Here is a 22,194-nt window from a genome sequence, read left to right as displayed (position 1 = left end):
AGATTACTAGCCTATTACACTTATAAAGCTTGTTACTACTTAACATGAACCTAGACCATTTTTTTTATAAAACAAAAAAATAAATATAAACACAAGCTGCCTCCGGTCAAAATTTATAAATCGCGGTATTTTCGTTATAGCGAGTTATGACGTCAGAAAATTCACATAGAAATAAAAATTAAACAAATTAATTAAAAGTAGTTTAAAAAACAGTAATTTAAATACAAATTTAAAAAACAATATCAGATATGACATTAAATTAATTTTTTTTTATTTAAAATATTAAAACGAAACCATTTTACAAAAAATTCGCGTTCTTAAATTTATATTTTAGTTACACATACGTTGTATAATAGGTAGTAAAACGCAATTGTTGGTTTATATATAAAAAAAACAAAAAAAAATTACATTTAATGTTTGCCTATAGTCCATAGTTATAAATGGCACTGCAGGAAGTTCTCAGGAAGGCTACATTATTAGCCCACAGCAAGAGAAAACGGCTAAAGTTGTGCAATGGTAAAAATACAAAAACAGCAAAAAAAATAATTTATCCACCTACAACCTGTATAGCCTTGCATTTAGGAAATGACTAAAAATATAGCATTGTATAATATGTTACTTAACAAAAGGGCGTGTTACTGAATATGTAGCCTATATACAAAATTATGTTAAATTTCTTTTATTCTTTTTAATTTCAATTGCATTAACTTATTTAACAGCTGGCGAACGCTTTATGCCTAGTTCGCGTGCTGATGTGGCCTAAAACTGGATAACATTTTTACAGTTTTTGTTTGCTACTCTTTTCATTCTAAAATGCAGCATTCGTAAATTTATTAAAAGACAGAATAAGATGATTAAAAAGGTTCCTTATTAAAACTCTAGTCTTTACCTGTATATATATAATTGTTTTTACATTTTGTATAATCATTTCCACGCGCTTTTGTCAAAAGCTTCATTTTGTTAAATTAGGGGATTCCCCTATTTTTAGGACATTGTGATTCTCTTTATAGAAATGGTATTGCGTAATGTTTGGTAATTAGTTGTCATAAATCAACTTTATGACTTGAATTTATACAAGCGACAACAGGCAACAGCTACCCTAACAGCTGGTTACCGCTCATGTTTAGAATTAGTGAAGCTGTTCTTAGTTAGTTGGCCTTTAAATACTGCTTTTTTTTAAACAAAAGTTAATATTATTTCGTTGTTTGTGTTATATATTTCTAATATTGGATTTTAAGTATGAATTTGTAAATTTTTTTTTATAATTCAAAAAAAAAGAAGAAAATCTTTGTTTTAAATAATCTTTATCTATTTCTTATTTCTATATGCATAACAGTAATAAATAAAAAATATTTTTTCTTAGGTTTTATTTAAAAAAAAAGTATGCCTATTAAGCTACTGCGCATATACAGTGATCTTGTTAAAAAGCGGCCACTTTTAACTCAAATCCTAACTGCTGGTACCATAACAACGACAGGAGATGTTATTATCCAAACAATTACAAGACAGAAAACCGGAGAGGCTTACAACCCTCGCCGAACAATGGTCATGTCCATTTGTGGGTTTTGTTACTTTGGGCCTGTGGTTTCAACCTGGCTAGGGATTCTAAGAAGGTTAAATATTTCGCCACTAAAAATGGTGATTATGGATCAGACCCTTGCCGCACCAGTTTTCAATGCAGGATTTGTATTTTTGCATCCGATCTTATCTGGAAAAACTGTCGAAGAGTCTGTGACGATTTTCAAGAACTCTTACACCAAGATTATTAAAAATATGTGGTGCGTATGGATCCCTGCTCAGTCTGTCAATTTCTCTTTGGTGCCCCCAGAATTTCGAATGCTTTTTATTCAAAGCGTTGCCCTTTTCTGGAATATGTTTTTAAGTTTTCGTAGTAATGCCTCAATTAAAAATATTGAGCAAATGGAAGAATGTTAAAACTTTATCTAAAACATTGGCTAAGTTTTTATTTTTAATAGTTTTTTTTATTTATTTAGGTGAATTATTTTATTTCTATGCAATAGTTTAAGATAATTTAAATTTTCAGTATTTTTTTAACAAATTAAATATGCATGTTTATATATATTTTCTTCAATATTTTAATAAAACATGATATTCTTATTTTAAACTGTGGTTCATTTTCTGTATATATATTATAACTTGTTTTTTTGTGTTTTATACTAAAATGTTTCGATATAATCACACAAATTTATTTATTATTTATAGTTGTTTATTATTAAATAATTTTAAAACTTTTATTAAGCAATTTAAAAATAAATAATTCATTTTGGCAAAACTGTCACTAACAAAAACATGTTTTGTTAATGTTTTAAATAAAAAAAAACGTTTTTGGAAAAACTATTTTATGATTAGTATATCCTTAAAAGTTTATAAATTTATAAAATACCAATATTAAATATCATCATTATTAATTACTGTTTTTATTATTTTCAGTTAACAGTGTTTTTGTTTACAATTCATCTTAATAATAGACAATAAATTGCACAAATGGCTTATTAGTTATGACATATAGCTTATGATTAAAACAAAACAGTTTATTAATTAATCTATCTAGTGCATTAGGCTAATAACAAAATTGGTAAATTAACAAAATATTGCACTTAAAAAATATTTAACACTGAAAATTTTTTAAAAGCAGATCATATTTAGTTTTGTTGCTGTAAGGCACTTACTATGCTCGGCTCAGTGAATGTTGACTTCACTAAATCTTTAAAACAAAACAAAAAAATTATTTTAATCATTATATAAAAACTATAGGCTTATTGTTAACTACAATAGGAACTACATTTTAAAATACTATTTTTGTCAACAAAAACACTAAGTTCAGGGACAACTGGCAGCGTGGTGTAGTAATAAGGACTGGCAACGTGGTATAGTGATAAGAACACTTGCTACAATACTATGAGGTCTTGGGTTCGACCCCCACTGCTCTTATACTGCAGCGCCGTTGAGTATGGTGCTATAAACGGTATGAACTCCTGCTGAGTCCGCACTTAATCAGCAGCATAATTACTGGGCAATTATAATCTATATAATATCCCAAACTGCCACAGGCAACTCGAGACTGGGTCGAAGTAACTGATGTTACTCTATGTTTAGGTCGTGCATTCGACCTTTCCACATCAAGGATAAATTTATATACAAAAAAAAAAAACTTCACTGCCTAAAAACTTAAACCTTTGCCAGTATGATTCAAAATGATATTATTTAATAATTTTTAATGCAAAATGATGCTTGAACGTGGAAGTAGTGGGTATTGAACACAAGACCTTTTTTATTAAAATTTGCTACATTTATATACCTGCAATAGGTTGAGAGCTGCACTGTCTTAATAACTTAATTTTCTCTTTATCAGATTCCATTTCAGCATTTGATATAAAACTCATAAAAGAATTAAGTGCAGGAAAATCTGTCAATTGATCAATATTGGTGGGTTCTTCAGTTTTACTTGAACCATTTAACTTTGGTGAAACTACATAAAAATATATGTTAAAATATTTTAAATTCAGCATGGTGTACTAGTTAAGACACTTGGCTTAACTACAGAAGAACCTGAGTTTGATTCCTAATGTTTTCATGCTAAAGCATGATTACAATTAACAAATTTAAAGCTACCAAAAACGATTTGAGAATCGATCAAGTTTTAAATATTTTATAATATGGCTCTAAAAATAACCTTTTTACATAAAGAATAAAAAAAGAAAAAATGTAAATTACATTTAAAGGTAATATACCTGGTTCATTTTGTAAAGCAGGTTTGGAATCTTTCTTTTCTGACTGTTGTCTTAAATAAGATTTGACGGATATTTCATTCTGATAAAAACAACAACAACATAAATATGATTAATAAATAAATGGTGACAAAATTATATCTCAACAAACCAGGGTTAATTTTAATTACTAATGGAAGACTTCTAATATAAAGAATAAATAAACAAGATTGACCTTGTTTTGTGAAGTTGATCTGCTGCGCGGAGATGAGGGTTGGTTAGGGAAATCTTTATCCTTTGCATAAAGTTCCTTAAAAATTAAAAAAATTATTTTTAAGTACTGTATACAAATTTATTCGATTGTTAGTAATATGTTTAATATGACAACATTTTTAAATAAAAACACATTTTAAATTTTTTTTTGTATATATCTATTCTTTATCCTCGACGATGGAAAGTCGAATGCGAGACTTAAACATAGAGTAACATTAGTTACTCCGACCCAGTCTCGAGTTGCCTGTGGCAGTTTGGGATATTATAGATTATCATTGCCCAATGATTAAGTGCTGGCACCTTACTTAAAGGCGCTACAGCATAAGATCAGTGGGGATTGAACCCACGACCTCATGTGTGGTGTAACAAGTGTTTTTACCACTACACCACGCTGCCGGTCTTATACCACGCTGCCGGTCAAATATATTTAAATAATTTAAAAAAAAGACAAACTGTAAGTGAAGTATCAATTAATTTTCTTGTCGGGATATCATCTTGCCATTGTTGTTGCAAACCAAGCAGTGAGGTTACTGAAGAATGATCGTCGTAAAAACGACCATTTTTTTCTAATAACTTTTGAACTACAGAACTACAAAAAATAACATAACATATTTTATAACACCTAATAAACAGTAATTAAAAAATTTAAATTCTATAAATGTGCTGAATTTATTATTGCAATAGTTACACAAAAAGGTTTCCACGTAAAGCAAAAAGGTTTACTAAAAAAAAAAATTTAGTTTGCGATATGCACTAAAGACAGGAATCAGTTTTTTAAAAGCAAAAGTCATAAAGAAAAAATAGAAAAATTATTAGTTAAATTAGTGTAATAGAAAGTAAAATTCCAACGAAAACCGCACCAAATTTTACAATAATTGTAACAAGCAATATAAATTTTACATAAGCTTTATATATTTATCACAATTCCCCTTACTTATTTTTGGATTCTTTTTTAAATTTAGATTTCGTTTTGAGTATACCTGTATATTTCCTTATCTCCTAAATCTTCTAAAGATTGTGCTACAAATTCTTCGGTGATTTGTATCAAACCACGATCAACAAACCCGAAAAATTGTTCAGAAAAAATCTCAATATCAGGCTGTTCAGAGACTACTGTTTTACCATCTTCACCATCTGTAAATTTAAAAAAAATTCTCTTTTTAACATTAAAAAAAAATTAGTATGCGTACAGGCTAATAAGAATTTATAGGGTAAAGTAAACCATCTATAAAACTATGTGTAATATACAATTGTTGTTTATCATAGTTTTATTATTTCAAATTGCTATTATTTTGTGTGTAAAATTTTCATAACAAAAGATATAATTTATATTCTAACAAAGTTACCTGTCCTATTTATGCATGAAAACTTGGCCAGAAGCATGCGAAATGTCAGGCAAGTAATAAAGCTATGAAAACCGTTTGGAAGTGGAAAATTGATCAAACTACAAACCAGTTGAAACTGGTTTAAAGCGGTAAGAAGAAGTTGTTCCTTTGCTGAAGCAGGCTGATACCTTTAAAAAATTAAACATTTTGTTTTTCTGTAACACATATTTTGCTGTGGACTTTTGTTTACAATGTTTTTTTTTTATATATCTTTATCATCGATGTGGGAAAGTCGAAAGCGCGATTTAAACATAGAGTAACATCAGTTACTCCGACCCAGTCTCGAGTTGCCTGTGGCAGTTTGGGATATTACAGATTATAATTGCCCGGTAATTATGCTGCTGATTAAGCACTGGCTCAGCAGGAGTTCATACCGTTTATAGCGCCTTACTCAAGGGCGCTACAGCATGAGATCAGTGGGGATTGAACCCACAACATCATGTGTGGTGTAACAAGTGTTCTTACCACTACACCACGCTGCCGGTGTTAATTAAAAGTATAATAAACATGCTGCTGCTGGCAATACAGGTAGTGTGAAGAAGTAGTCAAAACACTTGGCTTCACCACATGATGTCCTGGGTTCAATTCCCACTGCTTTCATGCTGTAGCGCCTTTAAGTAAGGTGTGCTAAGTCAACACTGAATCAGCAGCTTAATTATCGGGCTTTTTTAATTATAATTTATATTATCCCAAAGTGCCTAAGTAACTCAAGACTCGGTTAGGGCAACTAACTCTATATTGGGTCATGAAGTCGACCTTCCCACATTAAGGTTAAATAAATGAGAAATAAACAAAAATAAAGAGAACAGTGTCAATTACTGAAAAAAAACACAATTTTAGCAACTAAGCCACGACAATAACAGGAATTATATGGGTTTACATACAGTCTTAAATTTAAAAAAGAAAATTAGTAAATTAAGAAAGCAGTACTATTTTAGGTAATTCTAAACTGGGCCAGGCCTAACAATGTTATCTTACACTAAAAAAATTGTTTAAAAAACAAAAAAAAGACAAAATACTTACAGTTTAAAGTCACCTACATTTCCCACCCCCGATTTGAGAAACATTAATGTGAGAATATGACGAACAGCCCTGACTTGGGCATGAACATAATCGTTTGACAAATTGTCATAATTTGGGGTTGCAATGTTTTTTGTTGAATTAAAACACGCACTCAGATGATCACAAAGCTTTTCACTTGTCTAAGTATAAAAATGCAAGCAATGTCAAGGTAATGGATAATTATTTGAAAAATTGGTTTGTTAAGATAGGGTAACTAAAAATTCTAAAATTAATTTAAAAAAAAAAAAATATATATATATATAAGTAATGTTCTTTTATAAAGTTATAAATGTAAACTATACCCTACCCCTAAATACCCATACTTTAATAATAATGACTACAAATTAATATGGGTTTGCGACTGATCGCAAACCATAAATACTCTTATGCTGTTATACAAGGATGCACACAATTTTTTATATATATATATTTATCTTCAACGTGGGAAAGTGGTCTTCACAACCTAAACATAGAACAACATTAGTTACCCCGACCAAGTCTTGAGTTGACTTGGGCAATTTAGAATATAACAGATTATAATTGGCGGATAACAATAAGCTGCTGAATAAGTGTTGGCTCAGCAAGAGTTCGAACCTATCATAGAACCTTAATCAAGGGTGCTACAGCATGGAAGCCATGGGGATCAAACCAAGTACCTCATGTAGTTCTGGATTTGATAAAAGCAGTTGATATCCAACCAAGAGCTTCTGGTAGTAATGCCCATAATTATTAATCATTGTATTAAAGAAGATATTATACAGCAAAAATTAAACGTAATTACCAATGCAATTATGTTTTGAGACTGCTTGTCTTGTTCATATTTATTGAAGAATGACAAATTGTTTTTGTGCAGTAACTCAAATTTAGAGTTTTGTAAATACGGCACATTTTCAGTTCCAATAAATTCTGAGTTTTCTGGATTTAAAATAGGTGGGTCTGGATCCGAAAATTTTCTAAAATAAAAATTTTTAAGGTGATACATAATTTGATAAAGCTAGGTTTAAAAATAATTTAAATAGTATGTCATGACTCTAAAGTAAAGTGGTTGAAGTCACAGATTGACTTATTATTGGTACTAATCCCATTGCTTACATGTTATTAACTTTAAGTAGGCAATAACATCACTTACTTTTGACGAAACCACATTTTAATAGATAGGTTAACAGTTAGGCAATATAATTATTATTAACATAGGTTGCTTTAGCTAGCCCCTTACATTTTTGTTATTTTTACAGTAAAGTATTATGTTAAAATTAATACAGCAAAAACAAGTTAATTTAAAAAAATTAAAAAAAAAAATTAAAAACATATTTACATTTTGAACATTTTTGAAAGATGTAGTTGCAGGGAACTCTGTGCACCAGATTCTTCTACAAAAAATTAAATAAGTTGTATTCCAATATCAGTATCCAAATTAATAAATCCGATTTAAGGCTTTAAAAACAATCTAACTTACCTGAACGAAAGTGTTTTGCCAAAAATGAGATTTCCTCTGTTATAGAATCGAGATCATATTCGGTAAAAGAACCACTCTTGCATGCCGACAAAGCCTTGTACCAAATCGGATTATTTAATTTCTCATTCTTTTGTTTATCATTGGTCTTGGTGGTTGTGTCCATGTTCGAAGCCATATACATGTTGTTAATGCTTATAGTTGCCAGGTACTAATATTTATTAATAGTTGTTTAAAATTTTTGCACAAAAATTTAGGTCTTAGATTTTTTTTTAACAAATAACTTTATTATTCCCTATGTTTTTTTTTTCTTTTTTGTATATATCTTTATCCTCGATGTGGGAAAGTCGAATACGCGACTTAAACATAGAGTAACATCAGTTACTCCGACCCAGTCTTGAGTTGCCTGTGATAGTTTGGGATATTATAGATTATAATTGCCCGATAATTATACTGCTGATTAAGTGCTGGCTCAGCAGGAGTTTGTACCATTTATAGCGCCTTACTCAAGGGCGCTACAGCATGAGATCAGTGGGGATTGAACTCACGACCTCATGTGTGGTGTAGCAAGTGTTCTTACCACTACACCATGCTGCCGGTCTATGTTATAAAGCCTTTTTACAGTCTAAACGTAGAGTAGTTTCGTAACTGTGCCACAGTGTTACATTTTATTTTGTATTTTTTAAGTATTGAAGACTTCGTAATATTATAGATTTTAGCTTTAGTTATTTATAATTTTCAAGAACAAGAGAAATACTAACCACATAACTAAAATAAAACATTTTATATTTTTAATTTAAAACTTATAATAAAATATTTATCTTGAAAGAACAAGTAAATTAGTCAACTTACCTGTTCAATTTCACTTTCTAAGGTTTTACGAACAGTGTGGTAATTAATCACTAAATCACATTCAGGTATTCTAAATCAATTTAAAAAATCATCCAACAAATTAAAAATTATTAAAATATTGGAACATCGAAAAATACAAAAAAAAACGTTTTATATGCCAAAATAAAAAAGGCAAAATGTAAACAAATAAAAATATTACCAGAATAACAATTATTTTTTTATTTTGAAATAATTTTTTTTATTTAATACTTACTCTTTGCGTATTAAGCGAGCCAATATCTTTTTAGATGGAGTGATAGGAAAAAGAGGAATCATATCATGAGGCACAGTATGATAATTATTACATAATTCTTGGCTGGCCCTAACTAAAAACATAAAAAAATATGTCAGCAAATCAATAGACTTACTATTTTTAAAGAACTTTTTAAAATTTTGTTGTGTTTTTTGGCTGGTAATTTGGCATTTGGCAATAAGTAGAGCATTGTGCATGGGGTCCTAGGTTCAATTCCCACTGCTTTTCTTGATGCAGGAAGTTTGCACTCAAAGTAACTTTATTCCCTAGGACTGAATGTTTTATAAGGCTTTAAATATAACTTTAACGACATTAAAACACACAATTTAGAGCAAAAATAACTTTTTTTGTGTTTATTTTTAATTTGTTATAGTTGTAATATTCATTCATAAACTTATTTAAAATAATACCACTCCATTTATTAAAAAAAATTATTCTAATATTACAGTTAATGCTTACAGATAATTAGTTGTGCCAATATGCCAGTTGCATCTGCATTAGTTGAATCGCACATTATAGTTTCCATTACCTTGTTTAACAATTGGGGAAAAATGTTATTGCCCCGTGATAAAAGAACAGCATGTCTAGTCAGCAACATTCTAAAAAGAAAAAGAAAATTAACATTTTTAAATAATTTTTATTCTGGTAATTCTTAAAATGTAAAAGTAAAATAAATTGTATAATAATTTTAATATATTTAAAATGACTAACTAATCAAAAACAATAGCACCAAAAATATATTTAATTCTAGTTTTTAACAATATTTTAAATCCCTAAATTGTAAATAATAGCAAATGGAGGCAGTGTGGTGTAGTGGTAAGAACACTCGCTACACCACACATGAGGTTATTGGTTCAATTCCTACTGCTCTCATGCTGTAGCGCCATTGAGTAAGGCGCTATAAACGGTATGAACTCCTGCTGAGTCAGCACTTAATCAGCAGCATAATTATCGGACAATTATAGTCTCTATAATATCCCAAACTGCCAATGGCAACTCGAGACTGGGTCGGAGTTACTTGTGTTACTCTATGTTTAAGTCGCGCATTCGACTTTCCCACATCGAGGATAAAGATATATACAAAAAAAAAATAGTTATGTGATCACAAAATAATAGCTAATCACTCTTTACAATATATTTAATGTTTAATTAATAAAACAATACCAACCTATTCTGTAGGGTTAAACTTTTGTGTTCAAACAAATCCACAAAAGAATCAAACCGAATATTCAAAAAAGTTTTCGATTTTTGATCAAAACAGTTTGGGATGGACGTATTCTGTTTGTTACTTGACTGAGAAGAAGTGTCAGAATATTCATCATTCATATTAGTACTTTCAACTGTATTGTCCCATGATTTTTCGTATCCATGATTTGTGATAAATTCCAGAGAAAAATTGGACGATTTTGATACAAATTCATCTTGAAAAAAATAAAACTATATTATATTATAGTTTATGTTATTGATTGTTGGTTAAAATTAAAGTTAGTTTAGTATAGTTAGTTTAGGGGTCAATACAGTTAGTTTAGGGGTCAATATAGTTAGTTTAGGGGTCAATATAGTTAGTTTAGGGGTCAATATAGCTAGTTTAGGGGTCAATATAGTTAGTTTAGAGGTCAATATAGTTAGTTTAAGGGTCAATATAGTAAGTTTAGGGGTTAATATAGTTAGTTTAGGGGTCAATATAGCTAGTTTAGGGGTCAATATAGTTAGTTTAGAGGTCAATATAGTTAGTTTAAGGGTCAATATAGTAAGTTTAGGGGTCAATATAGTTAGTTTAGGGGTTAATATAGTTAGTTTAGAGGTCAATATAGTTAGTTTAGGGGTCAATATAGTTAGTTTAGGGGTCAATATAGTTAGTTTAGGGGTCAATATAGTTAGTTTAGGGGTCAATATAGTTAGTTAAGGGGTCAATATAGTTAGTTTAAGGTCAATATAGTTAGTTTAGAGGTCAATATATTTAGTTTAGGGGTAAAAAAAAAACGCCAGGTTTAATTTTTGCTGCTAAAACAGTAAATTATAATTGTTTTGACAGTTTATCTTTGGGCAAGTCCTTCAAATTATATCTCGAATAAAAAAAACAGTATATTACTCAGGTCAACATATAAATATAAATCAGAAAAGAAATTCTAAATTAAGTCATGTTAAAAAAAGATATATATATTTTCTGTATGTTTACTTTTATAATATTAATTATATTGATGCATGGTGTAAGTAAACAATGCATTATTTAAACACTTGCAATTTTATATCGTTAAGCAGAGAACAATACAATAAGTAAATAATGAGTTAAACATTACCTAAATAGAAAAAAAAAAAATATATAAAACTACTGCTAATAACAACACCAGTTTAAAACAAATCTGAAATCTTAAAAACAATTTAAAAAAAAAATTTGAATTACCAGAATTCAATAAAAAAAATAAACATAATTATCTTCATAGCTTAAAACATATTGTATGTATAATTTTTAAACATTGCTTTTATAGTGCATTATGGCATGCTTACAAAACCGGCAGCGTGATGTAGTAAGAACACTTACTACACCACACATGAGGTCGTGGGTTCAATCCCCACTGATCTCATGCTGTAGCACTCTTGAGTAAGGCGCTATAAACGGTATGAACTCCTGCTGAGCCAGCACTTAATCAGCAGCATAATTATCGGGCAATTATAATCTATCATATTCCAAACTGCCACAGGCAACCCAAGACTGGGTTGGAGTAATTGATGTTAATCCATGTTTAAGTCGCACATTCGACTTTCCCACATCGAGGATAAAGATATATACAAAAAAAAAAAAAACTATTAGTTTGTATTTAAAAAGACTACCCCATAAATTTTACCTGATAAAAACATTTGATTTAAACCGTTCAATACACCTTCCTTGTCACATGACATGGTTTCTATGTCGTAAAAGTGAACAAATTCACCGGAACAATAAACGACAAGGTATTGATTCATTGGCGTGAAAGTAACTGGAAAACTAGTTTCATTTTCCTTAAAGATTTAAAGAAAATTTATTGATAAAAATTAAAATGTCTACTTTCATATTTGTTGAAGTGTCTATAACTTAAAAAAACGAATAGGTCAAAAAAACATTTACGCTAGTTTTTCTCTAAAAATTGAGAATAAAATATTCAGTTTAAAAAGTTTCATTTTATTTTGAAATAGTTTTAATTTAAAATTTACTTTCTCTTTAAAAAAACAAATATATATATAATTAAGTGTTAATACATAGAAAAGTAGGTGACTTACCTTTAAAGGAAAGTGTACTGAAATATCCTTGTTTAAAATAACAAAGCTGTAATGCCATTCTGGTATCTTGAATTTTTTGTCAGTCATTTCTTGCCAGCATAAACACATTGAACCTTAAAAAAAATTTTAAAAAAATTTATAACTGACAGTGTAATGGTCAAAACTCTAACCTTTACTACATGAGGTTCTAGGTTTGATTCCCACATCTCTCAAGCTGTATCGCCCTTGAGTAAGGCATTATAAATGGTATGAACTACTTTTAAGCCAATACCTAACCAGCAGCTTATATTTATCAGAGAATTATAATCTATGATATTCCAAACTGCCAAAGGCAACTCAAGACTGGGTTGAGGTAAATAATGTTAGTCTATATAGGACATTAAGGTTGTGAAGTCAACCTTCCCACATCGAAGAAAAATACATAAAAAAAATTGAAAACCAATTTACATTTTATTAAAATATAAAATACCTGTTTGGTTAAAGTTGAACAGTCTAATGTTAAGTTCCTTGTTAGATATTGTTGGATCCAAATCCTTGTGCAAAGTCAAACTTTTGCTGTACAAACTAAATCGAGATAAGCCCATATCCAACTAAAAAATTTTACACAAAAACGCACATTTAACAACATTACGTTTTAGTTCTTTTTTTTATATCTTTATCCTTGATGTGGGAAAGTCGAATGCGCGACTTAAACATAGAGTAACATCAGTTACTCCGACCCAGTCTCGAGTTGCCTGTGGCAGTTTAGAATATTATAGATTATAACTGCCCGATAATTATTCTGCTGATTAAGTGCTGGCTCAGCAAGAGTTCATACCGTTTATATCGCCTTATTCAAGGACGCTACAGCATAAGAGCAGTGGGGATTGAACACACAACCTCATGTGTGATGTAGCAAGTGTAGCTAGTGTTTTTACCACTACACCACGCTGCCGGTTTTTCTTTATACTCCATTTTTAAATCATTTTCAGAAATCACATTTTAGCAATTGTCTATAAGAATTTATTTATTTAATGGTTTTACCAACAGAACTTACTGATATATCATATACTCTGTTATGTGGCATTTTGTCATAAAACTGGAGACAGGTTAGTTTAACTGGAATGCCTCCCAAGTTAGGCTTGGGTAAAGGGTAAACCTAAAAATAACAAAATTTAAACATGATAATAGTATTGACATTTTTAATAAAATTATTTAATTAAATTGTATTTTTTTTAAATTAATTTATCCTCTATGTGAGAAGTTAATATTAGTTACCCCAACCCAGTCTTAATTTGCCTTAAGCAGTTTGGGATGTTATTAAATACAATTGCCCAATAATTACCGTTTATAGCACCTTACTCAAGGGCGCTACAGCATAAGAGCAGTAAGGATTAAACCCAGGAACTCATGTAGTAAACTGACCACTACACCACGCTGCCGGAAAACTTACTCTTTCTTTGCGAATCACATTAATGTAATATAATTGTTGACTGCTTGGATTCCACTGGCTCCATACAATATGATTAGAAATTACCTTTAAAAAACAAATAAAAATAAAGATAGAATGTAACACTAATTTTTTTTATTAAATAATTCTTTATTTAACAAAAGATTTATAATGTTGAAATAACTAATTTTTTTTTAAATTTTAACACTTAAAACGAAGATTTTTATAAATATTTTGAAAATTAAAAAATACACACACACCTCAGAGACAGGTCTATTAAAAATTCTTGTTCTTGCGATAAGTTGTGGATCAATTGGTTTTTCACTTTCAGATTGACTGTTATTTTGTGTAGACAAATCCTCTATATCTACACTATATATTCCTACAATAAAACAACAACTTTATAGTTCTTTAAATGGACTATACATAAGAGTTCAAAAATTAAAAAAATAGGTCATTAAAATTATAACAGTACCGGCAGCGTGGTGTGGTGGTAAGAAGACTTGCTACACCACACATGAGGTCGTGGGTTCAATCCTCACTGATCTCATGCTGTTGCGCCCTTGAGTAAGGTTCTATAGACGGTATGAACTCTTGCTGAGCCAGCACTTAATTAGCAGCATAATTATCGGGCAATTATAATCTATAATATCCCAAACTGCCACAGGCAACTTGAGACTGGGTGCGAGTAACTGATATATTATGTTTAGGTCGTGCATTCGACTTTCCCACATCGAGGATAAAGATATATAAAAAAATAAAAAAAACATGTATGACATTATATAGTCAGGCCAATTTTATAAAGCTAGGCCTATACTATTTTTTTAAAACAAGTGTAAAATTAAAAACAGTAATGTTAAATTTCTAATATAGCCTATATAAGAAAAATAAATAAAAAATTCCTATATTTATGAATAAATATAATATACCAATTTACCAATATGTTCCCTGTGCATTATGAATAGGATTTTATACTGAGTTATTCTTATGTCTCCATTCACTTTTGGTACAAGGAAATTGGTGAAAACTGCTCGAGAACCAAACAAGAATTTATCCAAGTTGAACTTCATAGACCAACCTAGAGGAAAAATACTTAAATAATTTATCCTAGATAGAATTTTGTTATATTTAGTAGGGGAAGAGTGTATTGTTTTAAAATTTAACAAGGTAAAAAATGTGACATTTGGTGTGATTTGAACCAGAAAACCTGTGGCTCGTTATTTGATGCCATGATCAGTATACCACACTATGGACCATTTTAGAGTTTTAAAATACCAGTTAAGGCCATCTGTGATAAATATACCAGTTAAGGTCATCTGTGACTTTTACTACCAATAATAAATGCTGTTTGTGGTTTATAGGTGATTCTATTACTTAAAGCAATATAATAAGTCAAATTAGTAATACTGCAACCCATAGGGTCAATACTAAAGATTTTTGTCAAGATTATCTTTAAAATAGTATCACCACTTCAATAACACTAACATGAATACAATATCAATTTGACAAAGAAATTATAGGACTGTGTTTAACACTACCCTATGATAAATAAACATAAAAAAGATTATGAAAATATTCTTACTTGTTGGATAAACTTCAGCCAGAAATGAATTATACACCGGTTTTCGATCAGACCATTTATTATCAGGTGCATTAAGAGAAACAGTCCTTTAATATAAAAAAAAAATTTTAATATTTTAATATTATTGAACACTTGGATTAAATAAAAAAAAATCTACTTATCTTTTAATGAGTTTATTAAATAATTTCGTTTATGTTAATTATGATATTAAAAAGCTTACTCTGAATTAGAGTCATTTAGTTCATTCGCATTTTCATTTTGACATTTTATTGGATGACAATCTGTATAAACATAAGTGCAAAAGAATTTAGTTCTACTGTAGTATACAGCATAATTTATAAAGTGCTATTTTTGTTAGCAATCATGTAGTTAAACCATTTGTTTGCAAAGCGCAAAATTAGGAATGTAATAAAAATGTCCCTTTTGCAAAACATACCAACTAATTTTTTCAGTACATCTTGAGATAGAAGATTATGTTTAGTAATGACACTGTAAACTTGCTGCCTTCTTGACGTTTTTTTCTCCAAAATGGTGTAAGCTAAAATTAAAAAAGATTAAATAAGCCTATAAACATTCAAATAGATTTTGATCTTAGATAAAGTAAAAAACTTATTTATAAAACCACACATGAAGTCGTGGGTTCAATCCCTACTGCTCCCATGCTGTAGCGTCTTTGAGTAAGGCACTATAAACGGTATGAACTCCTGCTGAGCCAGCACCTAATCAGCAGCATAATTACCGGGCAATTATAATCTACAATATCCCAAACTGCCACAGGCAATTGGAGACTGGGATGGAGTAACTTATGTTACTCTATGTTTAAGTCGCATTCGACTTTCCCACATCGACGATAAAGATATATACAAAAAAAATAAAATTAATGTACCTAGTGCTTTACGATCTGGCGATAAAGATGCATTGTTTATCTCATGACATCCTTTAAGAATTAAAATAATTTTGTCAGTTTCATTGCTTGGATCAAATAAACGAACAAAAGTTGAATTTAAAATTTCAATTCCTTGTTCTACCTGCAACATGAATACCAAAACCATCTCATAACTTATTTTAAATATTGTAATATGCAAAAAATGTTAGATTCCATCATATTAGGGTAAATTTTGTAAATGAGTTTACTTAAAATAAAATTATTTATTTTCCATTTTTATAAATATTTGATTAATGAATAAAAATATTAACCTTAATGCAATTTGCATCTGGTCTCCACGAGTAAAGAATACAACCGTCATTTTGGTACGAAAATATTCTACAAAATTAAACAATTAAATAAAAAAGTTTTATTAGCACAATTACCAAAAAGTAGATAAAAATACTTCACCTAATGATATTTCCACTACCAGATGATGAATATATAACGTACTTTGAAAACATTTTAGATGTAAAACTGAAAAATTCAAAATATTGACGTAACTGAACTAGCACATGACACAACAAACTAAAAACAGATGTAAAATTTTGTAGTAAAAAAATAGGCCGTGTTTACATAGCAATGATGTCATGCGTATCACGTTTCGGCATGATTTCTATATTTTTTATTGCTAATTTTTTTTAACTAGTTTTTGTATTAAAACATAACGACTGAAATTATAATTTAAATTTATGTAATTGATTTCTAGTAATTTATGACATTTTTGTGTAAAAATTTTATGTATCACGTGGATTTTGAAAGTTTGCGCCACTCAAAACAGGGTTGGTCTCCATAGCTTTTTTGCAAATTGCTAAAAATTGCATCGTTTTCTTAACATAAGCGAAAATTTGTAGGCGAATGTTTGTTTACAGCTTTACTGTGTATTCATTTATGTTAACTATTTATGTGCATAGAAAAGCCTTTCCATAAGCATAAACTTTTTCGTTTTAAATTTTTTTTTGCAAATTAAAAAAATTGATAACAGGACTAAATGGATTCTACATCAACTGCATCAGCAAATACTCGCCATGGTACAAATCAAGTCTGGGCACTTGTGCAATATGGAAAGTTTGAACCACAACAATCCAAACGTAAATAGAAACGTACTGTTTAAAATTGGCATTGTTTTGTTAACTTGTTTGTTTACTAGCCATTAGTTTTTATTAATTAACCTCTAGTAAAAATATATTATTTAATATCCTTTCTTATTGCTGCCTTATTATAACACCAAACGTTATGTTATCGGTCTTTTTAAATTTAGTTTCAGGCATTTCTTCTTCTCCATCTGACACTGAATCTTGGAAAAACTTTGATGGTATGGTAACCAATTTTTTTTTTGTGTATATCTTTATCTCGATGTGGGAAGGTTGAATGCGCGACCTAAACACTCCGACCCAGTCTCGAGTTGCCCGTGGCAGTTTGGGATATTTTAGCAGTTTGGGATTTATATTTGCCCTATAATTAAGCTGATTAAGTGCTGGCTCAGCAGAAGTTTGTACCATTTATAACGCCTTACTTAATGGCAGTACAGCATGAGATCACTAGGGGTCGAACCTAGGACCATGTGTATGGTAGGAGAGTGTTCTGACCACTACACCATGCTGCCGGTGTTTTTTTTTTAATTTGAAAGACATAGCACATAGCCTTATTGTTACCTGATTTAAATTGGTTAAAATCCTAGTAGGCTAAAAAAACATGTTTGTTAAAATTAACCTATTTAAAAAACTTAGCTACACAATCTAAGAAAATGAACATTTCGATCACAAGTGAAAGCCACATGCTTGTGTTGCATGGAAACAGCATCTTGGAATCCATAAATTTACCAACAGCTGGTGGTGACTCAAGTACATGGAAAGTGTTTCAAAAAGGGGCGCTCCTTTGCTTCTTGAATAAAATTCAGGAACAATCAAGAATGTTTAGAATCAAGGTGCAATTATTAGTATTGTCTTTTGCATTGAAATTTAACTATTTGGCAAAAGCCTAGGCCATTTTTTTTAATTTTTTTTTTTATAATTTTTGTAATTTTTTCTACCCTGTAAACTATAGCACTTTTTAAAAGCAATTTTAACAAAAACAAATTTGCTAGAAAATGTATATAAAGTAAATAAATAGGTTGTTTTTAATTACATGAGAATTGTTTTAAGGTTAAACATATATTCAAAACTAGGTTTACAACAATATAAACATTATAATTTTCTGTTATAGATGGCAAGTATTTTTTTAATATTTTTTTGGTATAGTTTAAAAATCCACCTCGCTCTTCGGAAACTGCCGAAACATCATGTAAACAATGTGCAGATAGATTATCTGTTTACTTTGCTCTACGATCATCTACTGATAACCCAATGACTGAAAATGTAAATTTAAATAAGTTCTATTTTCAGAAGGCCTAGTTATAGCTGCGATTTTTAATTTTTAAAAGCTAAAAAATCCTTAAAACTGTAAAATTAATAAAAAAAAGGTTTTTATGAATTATGACAAAGTATTTGTATCCATTTATCTAGGATCAAATTGAACCAATGGAAATGGAGACCTTATCTGACCCAGACATAAAAACTTTAGCTTCTGAATTACTGAGTAAAGATAATGGAAGTCTTACCTCGATATACAAAGAACTAATGACAAAACAATTCAATAGCATGTAACAAAAGTTTTTTGTTTTTTTTAACAAATTGTATTTTTTTGTTAAATAATGCGTTTTTATTATTTTTTTTCTTATTTCCTTTTTTATTTATTGTTTTTATTATTTCCGCAAAAATTACTTTGATTATTAACTATTTTTAATTTTTGTTAGATCTGCATCTCAACAATCTACAGAAGCCTTTATCAGGTTATGTCTTTCTGATCCCACTTTTCCTAATTTTGTTGGACAAGTTGAATCTGTTTTAAAGATGATGCAACTACAGAAGTAGCCTGCAAGCCAAGTACAAAGCAGTAGCAGTTTTGTTTTTTAAAATAACACTTAGGATATATGACAAACTAGTAGACTAACAGTTTAGAAAAAATCTAAAGTTATATAAAGAAAGCCTATTAGATTATGGTTAGTGTCTAATAGGGGCTTTATTATTTTGGTAATAGCCTAAAATGAGGCTTAGTTACTTCGTTAACAGTTAAAACTCTTGCAGTTTAGCAAAGATATAGTCACAGTCTTTAGTATTAAAAATAGTTTTTGTAAAGTTATAATAATTAAATGGAATTCCAATATATATTTTTCCTATTCATAGCAAAGCCAGTGCATGCATTTACATACACTTAACTTGTGAACAAATAATAGCTAAATAATTTTTTGTATTTTTTTATATATGTGGCTAAAAAATCAAGTAGCATAAGTAAAGCTAATCTTTACTTATTAAATACATTTTTTTGTTGTTTATTGGTTATTAACAAAAACACACACACACTAAGGTATATCATTTAAAACAAAATAAATATATTTTTATAAAAATAAATCTAGATTTTAACTACTTTAAATATACAAGTGGATATATAATATAAAAGTGCTACTATGTAAACAGTGATAATAGGTACCGGTAAAAAAGCGAAAAAATATTAATATATATTTACATGAAATCAACTATGTACATTTTAAACAGCATATGGCTTGTTGATGTAAATATTCATTGGATTTATATGGCGCAATGACTTTTATCTTAAATTTAGTTTAAGCATTCAATAAAATTTCAAAATATATTCATTAAGATTAAGTAAAACTACAAACCGTTATGAAATAACTTTAGGTAAAAAAAGTAAGGCAATTTTAAACTTGGTACATGTTAACAGAAATTGGTATAAAACTTAATTTAAATTAATTTTATACAAGAATTAAGAATTTTACTAGAATTTTTATTAAATTTTTAATAATCTAAAGCACACTTTTTACAATAATTTACACCATCAATAGAATGGCCACCCCACCTAGTGTCCACTTTGCTGATTTTTCTTTTGTTTTAAGGTTGAATGTCCACACGAAGGTTGGACCTCTCATCTTAGTCTTGTACACTGGGCAAGCATAAATGTTCCTTGTTTCTTGCTTGTCAACTGGAATGGCCTGAAATAAAAACAGCTTGTTATTTAATTTAAAAAAATGATTTATTTTATTTTCGAAAAATTTTGTTAAGTAATTATAGATTTTTAGGATGGTTTAGTTTGACAATTAAACTATACTAGAAATCTTTAAACTGAGTGATTGTTTGATATCTTCATTTAAAACAAAAGCATTTGTTGGTTACCTTAATAAATATGCTAATTAGTTTACCTTAATAAAAATTACTGGAACAGTTGGTGTCAAATCTTTAAGTATTCCCTCAGCAATAAGGGAAGTTTGAGTGTCCCATCTTGCCCCTAGTTTTATCAAGAAATAAGGAATTAAACTAAGGCTACTTTGTTAAATTTATAAAAAAAAAATTATGTTTATTTTTATTATTAAAATCTGTCAAGTTTTACAAAAGTAGTAAAATGAAATAAATGTTTAACAATTTTCAGCCCTGGGTTTGGTGACCATGCCATTATACACTATAAAATCTTTGTGTGAACATTATTACTTTAGGCATGTTTTAAATCATTAAATTGATTTTGTCATTTTATCCCCTCGCATTATTGTAATATTAATTGTATATCGTATTTATTATTTACTTTTATCAAAGTGCGAAAAACCAAAATAAAAAAGGGTAAATCAAGTTTTCATTGCCTTAAGTACACATAAAATATATAAATGCAATACTTGTTTTTTTGTGATTTATATTGTGAGTTTTAACAACTTTACATTACCTTCCATATACAAGCTGTGGATGTAAGCCCCTTCACGAGGTGAGCTACTAAAATCCTCTTTGTTCTTCTTTGTTACATCACATTGCAGACACATCTTGTCAAGTGGCCACTCATTTTTACGTGCCATAGCCTATTAGAATAGGAATCGGTTAATATCTTAAATAAAGACAATCATGAATTCTAACTAAATATTTTTTCTTTAATTTATTTTGCCTGTTATTGACAAAAACAGCTTTAAAAAGCATTTAAATCTAAAAGGTAGAAAAAATGGCAAAACCTTACTTATAAATTAAATACAAAATCTTACATATTTGTTTTAATATTTTTTGCATTAAATAAACCTCCCTAATGTGAATTATTTAAATATGTCCAAGACATGGTCAACAAAATTTGATCTTTGAATGACTTAAACTTTAAGTTGCAAGTTTAAATAATTAACTATGAACCTGCATAATGGCTGTGAGGAAGCTCTGTGGGTTAAAAAAGCCACCAAGCCACACTGCTGCTGGTAGTTGGAAATCAGAAGTCCAGCTCTCAAGTTCTTTGATACGTAACAACAGATCAATATACCTGTGTGATAACAAAAATGTTGCCAATTAATACAAATAAAATTAATGTATTTAAACCAGTAAACTTCCTTTAACTTAATTATGTATAAGCCTTGTGTATATTTATGATTAACTACTAATAAGCATAAAGTGTACCAAAATTAAAAAAAACAAACATAGTTAATCTTTTTTTAACCAGAACCAGTAGAATTGTTTATTTTCAAGTAAATTTGTTCATATTTTAATAAACTAACTACAAATTTTTTACTGGTATAAGTTAGCATACCATGTAGTAAGGCCAGCCATTGATGGGTAAGCCTTTGTTGTCCATGAGTCTGGGACAGAGTCCAAGAACAAAGAATTACCAAGTGCCTCCATGGTTGCAGTGATTGTCAATTCACCTTTCAACCCAAGATCTAATGTCTTCAATGATGTTCTAAGGTAAAAAATCATTTTTAGCCCTTTTAAAAAGTATGGATTATTTAAAATTCATACAAATAAAACACAAATGTCTATTTTTTAATAACTTAAACTAGTACCAGTTAGATTTTAAATTAAAAGCAAGGAAATTGCAAAAATTCAAATTTGATTTCTTTAAGTTTTTCAGAATATACATTATATTGCTAATAAAGTTAATAAT

At 29.2% G+C, this 22,194-nt stretch overlaps 4 protein-coding genes across 5 annotated transcripts in view; 2 read left to right on the top strand and 2 right to left on the bottom strand.

Moving 5' to 3' along the window:
• Nucleotides 1–1,369: 1,369 nt before the first annotated feature.
• Nucleotides 1,370–2,194, top strand: LOC145742174 (mitochondrial inner membrane protein Mpv17-like). Its single transcript, XM_082559952.1, has one exon. It carries the CDS (start codon nucleotides 1,384–1,386, stop codon nucleotides 1,933–1,935), a length of 552 nt encoding a protein of 183 aa, XP_082416078.1. The 5' UTR covers nucleotides 1,370–1,383; the 3' UTR covers nucleotides 1,936–2,194.
• A 365-nt stretch (nucleotides 2,195–2,559) lies between these two features.
• LOC145742552 (uncharacterized) lies at nucleotides 2,560–16,771 on the bottom strand. Its single transcript, XM_082560328.1, has 28 exons — nucleotides 16,651–16,771; nucleotides 16,512–16,578; nucleotides 16,201–16,342; nucleotides 15,751–15,852; nucleotides 15,535–15,595; nucleotides 15,315–15,400; nucleotides 14,670–14,810; nucleotides 13,993–14,114; nucleotides 13,736–13,819; nucleotides 13,340–13,441; nucleotides 12,773–12,893; nucleotides 12,304–12,416; nucleotides 11,892–12,045; nucleotides 10,268–10,466; nucleotides 9,505–9,644; nucleotides 9,007–9,118; nucleotides 8,754–8,823; nucleotides 7,905–8,112; nucleotides 7,764–7,818; nucleotides 7,230–7,401; nucleotides 6,410–6,588; nucleotides 5,348–5,514; nucleotides 4,982–5,135; nucleotides 4,455–4,590; nucleotides 3,964–4,038; nucleotides 3,753–3,831; nucleotides 3,320–3,490; nucleotides 2,560–2,725 (listed from the first exon to the last, which is right to left on the bottom strand). Exons 1-28 carry the CDS (start codon nucleotides 16,701–16,703, stop codon nucleotides 2,664–2,666), a joined length of 3,327 nt encoding a protein of 1,108 aa, XP_082416454.1. The 5' UTR covers nucleotides 16,704–16,771; the 3' UTR covers nucleotides 2,560–2,663.
• Nucleotides 16,772–17,221: 450 nt separating this feature from the next.
• Nucleotides 17,222–20,326, top strand: LOC145741594 (meiotic recombination protein REC114-like). The gene is made up of 7 exons (XM_082559200.1): nucleotides 17,222–17,330; nucleotides 17,501–17,554; nucleotides 17,970–18,166; nucleotides 18,480–18,596; nucleotides 18,744–18,880; nucleotides 19,034–19,163; nucleotides 20,192–20,326. The coding sequence occupies exons 1-6, from the start codon at nucleotides 17,231–17,233 to the stop codon at nucleotides 19,149–19,151; spliced, it is 723 nt and encodes a 240-aa protein (XP_082415326.1). The 5' UTR covers nucleotides 17,222–17,230; the 3' UTR covers nucleotides 19,152–19,163; nucleotides 20,192–20,326.
• The window catches only part of LOC145741593 (dynein beta chain, ciliary-like), a 45,910-nt gene continuing 43,333 nt past the window's right edge, over nucleotides 19,618–22,194 (bottom strand). For both annotated transcript variants that reach the window (XM_082559198.1, XM_082559199.1), the window contains 5 exons: nucleotides 21,841–21,990; nucleotides 21,453–21,576; nucleotides 21,007–21,136; nucleotides 20,495–20,580; nucleotides 19,618–20,287 (listed from right to left, as the gene is read on the bottom strand). In XM_082559198.1, the coding sequence (XP_082415324.1) occupies nucleotides 20,126–20,287; nucleotides 20,495–20,580; nucleotides 21,007–21,136; nucleotides 21,453–21,576; nucleotides 21,841–21,990 (652 nt within the window). In that variant the 3' untranslated portion in view covers nucleotides 19,618–20,125. The remainder of the gene's footprint in view (nucleotides 20,288–20,494; nucleotides 20,581–21,006; nucleotides 21,137–21,452; nucleotides 21,577–21,840; nucleotides 21,991–22,194) is intronic.

This window comes from Corella eumyota, chromosome 2 (genome assembly GCF_963082875.1).
Source record: "Corella eumyota chromosome 2, kaCorEumy4.1, whole genome shotgun sequence".
Taxonomy (NCBI): Eukaryota; Metazoa; Chordata; class Ascidiacea; order Phlebobranchia; family Corellidae; genus Corella; species Corella eumyota.
The sequence above is the reverse complement of the archived record's forward strand: the minus strand, read 5'-3'. Positions and strand labels throughout refer to the sequence as shown.

Bases quoted from the DNA above. Each gene is read 5' to 3' on its own strand.
- LOC145742552 (XM_082560328.1), bottom strand. From the start codon at position 16,703: ATGTTTTCAAAGTACGTTATATATTCATCATCTGGTAGTGGAAATATC. The intron at 9,119-9,504 runs GTAAGCATTAAC...TTATGTTTTTAG, and splicing joins ATTGGCACAACTAATTATCT to TTAGGGCCAGCCAAGAATTA. The intron at 2,726-3,319 runs GTATATAAATGT...TTTGTTTTAAAG, and splicing joins CAGCTCTCAACCTATTGCAG to ATTTAGTGAAGTCAACATTC.
- LOC145741594 (XM_082559200.1), top strand. From the start codon at position 17,231: ATGGATTCTACATCAACTGCATCAGCAAATACTCGCCATGGTACAAAT. The intron at 17,555-17,969 runs GTATGGTAACCA...TAAAAAACTTAG, and splicing joins ATCTTGGAAAAACTTTGATG to CTACACAATCTAAGAAAATG. The intron at 18,881-19,033 runs GTAACAAAAGTT...AATTTTTGTTAG, and splicing joins ACAAAACAATTCAATAGCAT to ATCTGCATCTCAACAATCTA.
- LOC145742174 (XM_082559952.1), top strand. From the start codon at position 1,384: ATGCCTATTAAGCTACTGCGCATATACAGTGATCTTGTTAAAAAGCGG.